At 51.0% G+C, this 8424-nt stretch overlaps 2 protein-coding genes across 2 annotated transcripts; both read right to left on the bottom strand.

Moving 5' to 3' along the window:
* Window positions 1-2102: 2102 nt before the first annotated feature.
* Window positions 2103-5714, bottom strand: LOC132331949 (P2Y purinoceptor 13-like). The gene is made up of 2 exons (XM_059855925.1): window positions 3797-5714; window positions 2103-3277 (listed from the first exon to the last, which is right to left on the bottom strand). The coding sequence occupies exons 1-2, from the start codon at window positions 3952-3954 to the stop codon at window positions 2233-2235; spliced, it is 1203 nt and encodes a 400-aa protein (XP_059711908.1). The 5' UTR covers window positions 3955-5714; the 3' UTR covers window positions 2103-2232.
* A 133-nt stretch (window positions 5715-5847) lies between these two features.
* On the bottom strand, window positions 5848-7560 carry LOC132331950 (P2Y purinoceptor 12-like). The gene has a single exon (XM_059855926.1). The coding sequence runs from the start codon at window positions 7558-7560 to the stop codon at window positions 6535-6537; it is 1026 nt and encodes a 341-aa protein (XP_059711909.1). The 3' UTR covers window positions 5848-6534.
* Window positions 7561-8424: the final 864 nt, after the last annotated feature.

Raw genomic sequence — 8424 nt, 5'->3', positions numbered from 1 at the left:
TCCCTAGGCTGCCCTGCAGGAATGTGGGGAGTCCGTGGCAGCTGCTGTGCTCCCTCCCTGCTCTGGGCTTCCTGCCAGGGGAAAGCTGCTCTCCAAACACGGCTCTGTTTGATCACGTGCAAAGCAAAATACTGCTTGGGGTGTTTGTTTGAGCCTTAAAAACAGAGACCTAAACTTTGAGCCATTTTAACTGTTGTGATTTTTACTCCATCTGGAGGCAGTGATCTAAAACTTTGTAGAAAAAATGTGCAAAATCCCAAGTTCTAGTATTCAGGGACATTTTCCCTAAGTGCATCAAGCAGGTGTTCTGTCCTTGCAGTCACCTTCACTTCTTTGCTACACAGTTTGGTAGCTTTGGCTTCCTTTTACCTACCTAAGAAGCAACAGCTGAAAAACAGATGATTAAGACTCCTCAGAAAGCTTTGTCACACCCTTTATTTAAGGACCAACTCATCCCATTTTGTGGCTACACCCACCCTAACACACAGGCTCTCAGCTGTGTGAGCTGCCAGTGCGTGTGCACGGCGCTGGATGAGCCTCGATCACGAGCAGAAATCACAAAGTAAAAGAAATTTCTGTTCCTCATCTTAGTTTCTCACTGCCCCACTGCTCTGCCAGTCCGGAGCTGGATGCAGTGAGTGCTGGGAGTCCCTGGGAGCTCTGTGCTAGCTGTGCTTTGTGCAAGGCCACAGCTGGGGTACAGAGCCTCCTCTGCCAGTGCTTGGCTCAGGCCCCTCTGTTAATTGTCATGCTGTGCCAGCAGGTTGGGAGGAACATTTCCAGCCTCCTGTGTGCTCCTCTAAGCAGCTACTGAAGGGCTGACTACTTCAGCAGCTAAGAATTTATTATATTTACTTTTCCTAAAGAAGCAAAGTTAATCCTGTTAACAGTGTATGTGTGTGGGGAGAGCCTTTAATGCAACAGCATTTAATGGAAGAGGTAGACAATGGCTGAGATAACACTGATTTATAGGGAGATTCAGAACCAGTTGAAAGCTGATTGGAGATTAGTTCAGTTTCCAGTTAGGAAGGGTGTTACAGCTGTGGAAGGTATGTAATGCCTGGTGGAGGAGATGTAGTGGGTAGAAGTTGCTAAATAAGACATACATCTCCCTATGTGGCAGAGGCTGGGGAACCCCAGAGGCAGAGATAATTAATGCACAGCAGTCTAAAGCAGCTTTGAGAAAATCAAACTGTATGGAGCAACCTGCTGGGTTGGATTAGGCTGCTGTAAACAATGAATTTCTAAAAATAGCAGTCTAGTGATGATCAAAGTGTCTGGCACGTGTGAGAGAGTGTAAAGCTGGCAGGAAAGCTGGAGGAGTAGGGATGGTTTGGGATAAGGGACACTGCTGTCTTGAAATAATGACACAAATTCCAGAATCTGGGGTTAGGAAGCAGTTTCTGTGCAGGCACAGTCGCTGTGGGATAGGCAGGGGAGAGCCCTGTGAGAGGTCTGGTGAGCTGGGTGCAGGGGGATTCTCTGGATGGGGAGGCTCAGGGTCTCCTGCTCCCTTCTCCTGGCCTGTGGCTGGGACTGGGAAGGGTCAAGGTGCCACCAAGGGGGACATCTCTGGTGTTCCTTCCTGGTGAGGGTAGGGTGGGGCTGAGCGCCGCAGGGCTCAGGCTGGGGGCGCAGTCCTGGCTGCTCTGCTGTCCTGGACAGGAGCATGTCCTGGGGAACTGGGGTACTGAACTGGGGTACTGCCAGCACTGCCCTCCACCAGGTGCTGCTGGGAGCAGAGAGGAAGGGTGGTGAAACAGCGTGGGTGGCAGGAAAGTAATTACATGTGTGAGAGAGGCCAGGAGGGGTGGGAAGGGACCGAGTCCTTCCCTCTGTTCCTGCTCTTGCCAGCTCTTGATGTGCAGCCAAGCTGACACTCAGGGTAGGAATTACTGACATAGACAGTCACCAGCTCTGGAGTTCACTCCCAAATAAAGCTGGATTGCCCTTCAGAGCAGCCAGAGCCAGTAAGCTGCGCAGGTGTTAGCAAGTGAGTTGGTTTAGTTTAAAGCAGGTAGAATTAACCTGTGGATTGTCTCAGGCACTTTGAGCAAGAGCCTTTTGGCCATTAGGGCTGTGCAGTGAGTGTACTTAGAAAATCCATTTTGCTGCATTTATTGAGTGTTAATATTACTTGGCAAACACCCTTTTGTGCTCTTCAGCAGAAGTAAACCAAACTGTTTTTCAAGTTCTCTATGAAGATGCAGAGCAGAGCGTGCAGCTGCAGAATCAAGACTCAGTAGGAGATACTCGTGTGTCCAGTTCTGTTTTTGGGTTTGTCTGGGCTGTTCTCTGCAGAGCCTTAACTCTCCTGTAGAAGACCTTCTCCAGGAAGGGCTTGCACAGGAACATGTAGATCAGGGGGTCCATGCAGACGTTGGTGGCTGCCAGCCACAGCGTGCTCTCCTTGGCCACGAAGAGCTGGTTCTGCAGGCGGCAGTCCATGTGGGCACTCGTTTGGCTCACGGTGTAGGGCACCCTGCTGAAGTGGAAGGGGGCAAAGCACACGAAGAACACGGTAAAAATGATGAATACTTTCCCCTTGATCCGTTTTTCGCTTCTGTTGCCTTTCTTCTGTGTTTTTATGTAAGACTCGTATACCTTTTTGGCAATGATTGTATAAAATAGCAGCATGAGGAGGAGGACAGTCCAGAAGATGAACTGACAGACATAGTTGACAGCTTCGTGCCATCTGAGTCCGAGGGGGCTCTTCAGGGAGGCACACTTCCTCACGGACTGGGGCGTCGCTGCCTGGTTGGACAAGACCATGTTGGGCAGGGAGAGAACCAGGAAGAAGAGCCAGACCAGAGTCGCCAGGATCTTTGCTGAGGTCAGATTTTGCACCCAGAACTTCCCAAAAGGCCTCACAATCTTGAGAAATCTGTCGAAAGCAATGAGCCCCAGCAGGACGATGCTGATGTACATGGTGTCATAGAATATCACGGCTGAGAAGCGGCAGACAAAGGCCTTGAGCTGCCACGGCGCCAGGCCAGAGTCTGTCAGGATCTTCAGGGGAAGCATCAGGGTCATTATGAAATCAGAAACCAAGATATTTTTCAAGTAGATGATGAAGGTCGATGTGCTTGGAATATGGAAGAAAGCCCAGCAAGCCAGGCTGTTCAGCAGGAGTCCCAGGAGGAAGATGAGGGTGTAGAGCACTGGGAAGAGCAGGTGGGTGACAGTGGTGTCACGCTGGCACTGGGCAGAGGAGGCTGCTCCACTGGTGTTACCCACAGAGCTCGTGCTTGCAGAGTCTCCCATTGTTGGAAACAGACTTGGGTGAAAAGGAGGGAGAGAACACAAAACACACCCTTCTGAATGCAGTATTACACGTTCCTTGCAGTGACAGCAGGTTTGCATGAATAAACACAAAACCCCAGCGTGTGTGAATCAGCCCAACCAATTTCTCTTCTGGTTCATGGAAAATCTAAATCTGTGCTGAAATTTAAATCGTTTGCAAGCTAACATCCACTGAAGAGTTAAAAGGGTTCATACTTATTTTGGATGACAAAATAATGTCAGCAGGGTAGAAGAGCAGACTGCCTGGAGCACTGTTGGCCTTTCCATGGAAATGCATTTTAGTGTTGAATAGAGATGTTAGAGCTGCGGTCCAAAAGCCAGCCACTCCTGGGTAGGTGACTTCTGGTAATTCTTTCCAAGCACCCACTCTTTTCCTTTCTCAGCACAGCTTCAGATAGCATTTCCAAGCTCAGCTGCACACAGTGGCTCCCAGCCCTGAGCACCAGCTGCCCGAGCACCCCACACACCCCGAGCACTCCGACCCTGCCAGTACCTGGGCAAACCTGCAGCAGCTGTCACAGAGCCCTCTGTGGCTGTCCCCATCTCATCCGCTGCTCCTCTGCCAGCAGACGCCTCTAGCAGAGTGTTAAGAGTGGGGAATGTGTAGAAAGAGGAGACGTTTTTCTCTTGGTGTGTGGTTTCCTTCCTCATTTTCAGTGTCGCCTGTGTTGGTCACGTTGCTATTGCTTCTGTCTCTTCCCTCGGCTCTGCGTGAGAAAGCACACCATCTGCTCCTGAACTGGGAAAGGAAACCCGAGCCTGCCTCTCAGGACAGGACAGACCCATCTCTGGGTTTGTGTGTGCACGGGACAGACCTGGACTGGTAGGATGAGCAAACACAGGGTGTTCCCTGACAGCATGCCAGGATATCCCTCAAATGTAGCTCCTGGTTGTTTGTGTGTGAATTCCACGTTCTGGATGGCACCAGTCACTGCCAAAGCATTACAAGAGTCTGCTCAGGGCCCCTGACCATGGTGCCTGGTGCCTGCCCCCTCTCCTGCCCCTGGTGTCACTGACACAGGGCCTGGGCTGGGCTTTGCCTCTCCAGGGAGGATTCCTGGGTTTTGGCCCAGGTGGGCAAGGGACAGCCCCTTTCTGTCTGGCAGGCACTGCTGTGTGCAGAGCTGGGGTGGGTGGTGTGTTTGCTGGGTGCAGGCTGGAACAGGGTGCTGGAATTGGGTGCATTTCTGAGAGAGCAGAGCTGTTTGTGTGAGGTTGTTGCTGCCTGCTGGTGGGAAGCTCTGGCCCAGGGCTGGCTGCCGTGGGGGCAGTGCTCCTGTCCAGGCCCTTTCCTGGGCAGCTGTGCCTTGCTCCAGAGGTGCTCGGGCTGCAGCTGTGCCAGGGAGTTTGTGCACCAGTCCCTGGGACATTTTGGTTAGTGCAGGTGCTGGTGTCAGTGATAAAATGGCTGCTGAGAGCAGGCAGCCCTGAGAATGGCTGGGCTTCAGTCACCCCAGCACTGTCACCTGTGTGATGTGTCCCTGGCTGTCCCTTCTGTTCCCCACTGGTGACCACACAAGGGTGTCACAGTCCACTGCCATGCAGTGTCACCTGTGTGATGTGTCCCTGGCTGTCCCTTCTGTTCCCCACTGGTGACCACACAAGGGTGTCACAGTCCACTGCCATGCCAGGGCTGCTGCCCAAGGCAGTGCCTTCCAGCTGAGCTCTTGATGCTGTTCCCAGCTGTCAGCAGGTGCCTGTGCACACCTCACCTGTGGTGGCTCTGGGGACAGGTGTGCCTGTGGTGTCTGTTGTCTGGACAGCTCACCTGAGCAGGGAAAGCAGCTCCTGCCTAATTGCCACTCTCTCCACGTGTGGGTGCAAAATGTGTGCAGAATGATTTCTGGGTGGGAGTGGGGCATGTGGCACTTCCCTCCCTGGGCATTAATGGGGACTGACCTGCTGTGGGCTGCTGGGGGAGCATGCTCCGGGGTGGCTGGACACTGTTCAGGGAAATCCTGGTGCTCTGTGCTGGACCCCAGCTACTGACTGTCTCAGCTGGAGCAGGGCCCAGCACAGGCAGGGCAGTTTGGGGCAGGGTGGATTCATCCCAGCGGGCTGTCAGAGATGCACAAACCCAAGGCTGAGGGTGGCAGCAGGTGAGCAACAAGTGAGCTGCCTTCTAACTTCTCAGGAGATTGGGTTTTGGTGGCAGAAGTGCCCTGGCAGGCAGGGACACGTCCCAGGAAGGATGGACAGGTGATGGCTTTGGCAGGCTGAGCTCTTGTGTGCTGGGGACACACACTGCTCGGCTGGAGCTGTTTGCAGTGGTGATGAATGAACCACAACTTATTCCAATAGCCCACAATCTATTTCATGTGCAATTGCTGTGATACCTCAAAATGTCATGTACTTGAAAACACTTCCCTGTTTTTTTTCAAGTTTTCCAAGCGCAAAAAGGGAAGTGGTTGAGTATTTTGTATAGTGGAAAAAGCTGCCCATAATCACCAGTAAAGAAGTTACCATGAGCCTGTCTTTCCCCCAGGATCTCAGTATGATATAAATCGAGTGTTTGTATGTTTTCTAATATAATGTTCTCTGTGAAAACGTAAAGTTTCATTTATTCATGTAGTAAGGGGAAGGATTTGGGGATTTAATTAATATCAAGATAAGCCTGATTATGAAATTATTTCCTCTGAAATACAACTATTAATTATTGGTCAATGGATTAGGAACTGCAAGCAGAGAATGAGATAAGCAAAGTGTTATTCTGTTACCAAAAATCTGCCCAAATGGCTCTCTCAAGGTTTCTGTTTGTCTGTCAGTTGCACACAGGGTGACAACTCCCTGTACTGAAAAATGACATCTGCTGTGTATTTTATCTGCATTTCTCAGGTCCTGTGTTGTTATGAACTTTACTCTGGCCCAAGTTTAGCTATTTCTGCAAAATCTTTACAGTCCATGGTAACATCTGTAGCATTTCATGATTCTAAGTTTTTCCTCACAGTTCCACCTTCCAGTTCAGACTTCTTCCCAGCAGTTCTGACAGCTGTGGAGGTTGGGGTCTGGGGAGCTCCTGTTTTGGCAAGGGTGGAGTTTGGGGGGACTCCTCTGGTATTTATTTAAGCTTTCTATTTTTGCAGCAGTGGTGGTGGTTCCAGGGTGCTCGTGCTTCATCTGCAGGGCTGTTTCTGAAGAAGTCAGTGAAGCTCTGGATGCTCCTTGTGGGTTTGTGCTCCTGGCACCCCCAGTGAAGGTGAGTGACCAGGAAGGGGAGTGGGGCCCTGGGATCTAGAGTGGTGACTCGTCAGAGTCATCCCCCTCGTTCTGCCCCTTCGCCTGTGCCCCGAGCCCTGACACTGCCCTGTGCTTGCACAGCATGTCCAGCAAGGATTTCCTGAATGATTTACATAGGAAAAAGTAAATGAAGGGATCCAGGCAGGCATTGAGGGACGTCAGCCACAGCGTGGTCTCCTTCAGGTAGAACAGAGCGTTCCGAGCAGAGCAGTCAAACACATCTCTGGTTTGGCTCAAGGTGTAGGGGATTCTGGTAAAGTGGAATGGCACAAAACAAACAAAGAACACAGCAATTATTATGAAAACCTTGAGATTGACAGTCTTTTTAGATGCCTTCCCTGTGCATCGAGTCCTTTTGTAGGATTTGTAGAGTTCCTTGCTGATCAGGATGTAACATACCACTATGACTGCCAAGTTAACCCAGAAGATGAGCTGACAAATGTAGTTTACAATTTCATGCCAGACTAAGCCAAACTCTGATTTCAGGAGAGCACACTTCCTTACGTTCTTGGGTGTTTTCTTCTTATTACTTAAGATCATGTTGGGCAGCGAGAGAGCAAACATTGACAGCCAGATTGCAGTGGACAGGACCTTGGCAGCCAGGAGGCTCCGTGGAGAGGAGGTTCTGAAAGGTGAGGTGGCTTTCTGGTAGCGATCAATCGTTATCAGACCGAGAAACAGGATGCTGATGTACATGGTGAAGTAGAACACCACCTGGGTGACCTGGCACACAAACCCTCTCAAGACCCAGGACACCAGCTTGGCGTCACTCAGGATTTTAAATGGAAAAGTCAGGATCATGAGGAAGTCAGAAATCACAGTGTTCTTGAGGAAGATAATGAAATAGGATTTACTGGATATTTTAAAGAAGACCCACATTGCCAGGCTGTTCATCGTGATCCCCACCAGGAACAGAAATGTGTAGAGTAGAGGGAAGATGACTTGGCTGATCCTGCTGTCGCTGGTGCAGTTGCTGTCATTCCTGGAGGAGCTGAACTGGGTTGTGGCTTTCATTTGCATTGTGCTATTTCTTCTCCCTGGAGAAACAAACAGAAAAAAAAGAGAAGAAATTGAGAGTCGTATCTGTTATGAGGCTTCAGCCTTTTCAGTCAGCTTTGAATTGTTGTGTTGTGGACAAGGGCACCCAGCGGGTGGGGCCTGGCTGGGGCAGGGCACGCTCAGGTGTGTGGTGGTGCAGCTGGTTCTGTCTGACTGGGCTCTGCCCGTGGGAAACAGGCACTCGGGGAATTGATGTGCTCTCAGCTGATGCCCAAATCCCTCACAAAGTTTTGTTTCTTCCTAGAAAGTAGAAGAAAAAGGCTTTTTCTTTGAAGCTTGAGGCAGGTTCATGTGCCAAGTGCCGTGCTGTTGGAGCAAGCCCTGGCAGAGGGGAGCACGTGGTCCCCCAGGAGCCAGGGCAGGTACCCGGAGGAGCTGGGTGCTCTGGGCAGAGGCTGCTCTCAGCCAGGGGCTCCTTGGCAGCCCCTGCAGCTCTCCACCATGGGGCAGGGCAGGAGTGCTCCTGGGGAGCCCCTCGGAGCAGGCAGAGGCAGCAGGAGCAGCTGAGCATCCCAGGCCTGAGGCTCAGACCTTGCTCTGGCTCCAGACTGCTTTCTTAGCCAGTGACAGCTGCAGGTTCCAGATGATGCACTGTGAGCTTCTGCTTCTGTTTTCTGTAGAAAAGAGAGAGAAATGAAATTTTAAGAAATAATTAGCAGATTGTTTCCTGCCTTTGGCTGACTCCCAGAGGCACTGTTTCTAGAGGGAGCAGGGATTTGTCAGATTGTGCAACTTTGCTGAGCACAGAGCTGCGTTCCTGTCTGCCCCTTCTGGCCTTGTGAGTCCTTAGTGCTATTTCTGTACACAGCCTTGTTTCTTAAAACT

The sequence above is a fragment of the Haemorhous mexicanus genome, chromosome 10, assembly GCF_027477595.1.
Source record: "Haemorhous mexicanus isolate bHaeMex1 chromosome 10, bHaeMex1.pri, whole genome shotgun sequence".
NCBI classification, from domain to species: Eukaryota; Metazoa; Chordata; class Aves; order Passeriformes; family Fringillidae; genus Haemorhous; species Haemorhous mexicanus.
Note: the sequence above shows the minus strand (reverse complement) of the source record. Positions and strands in the feature narration are given on the sequence as shown.

Bases quoted from the DNA above. Each gene is read 5' to 3' on its own strand.
- LOC132331949 (XM_059855925.1), bottom strand. From the start codon at position 3,954: ATGAGGAAGGAAACCACACACCAAGAGAAAAACGTCTCCTCTTTCTAC. The intron at 3,278-3,796 runs GTACTGGCAGGG...TTTTCACCCAAG, and splicing joins GCTGCTGCAGGTTTGCCCAG to TCTGTTTCCAACAATGGGAG.
- LOC132331950 (XM_059855926.1), bottom strand. From the start codon at position 7,560: ATGCAAATGAAAGCCACAACCCAGTTCAGCTCCTCCAGGAATGACAGC.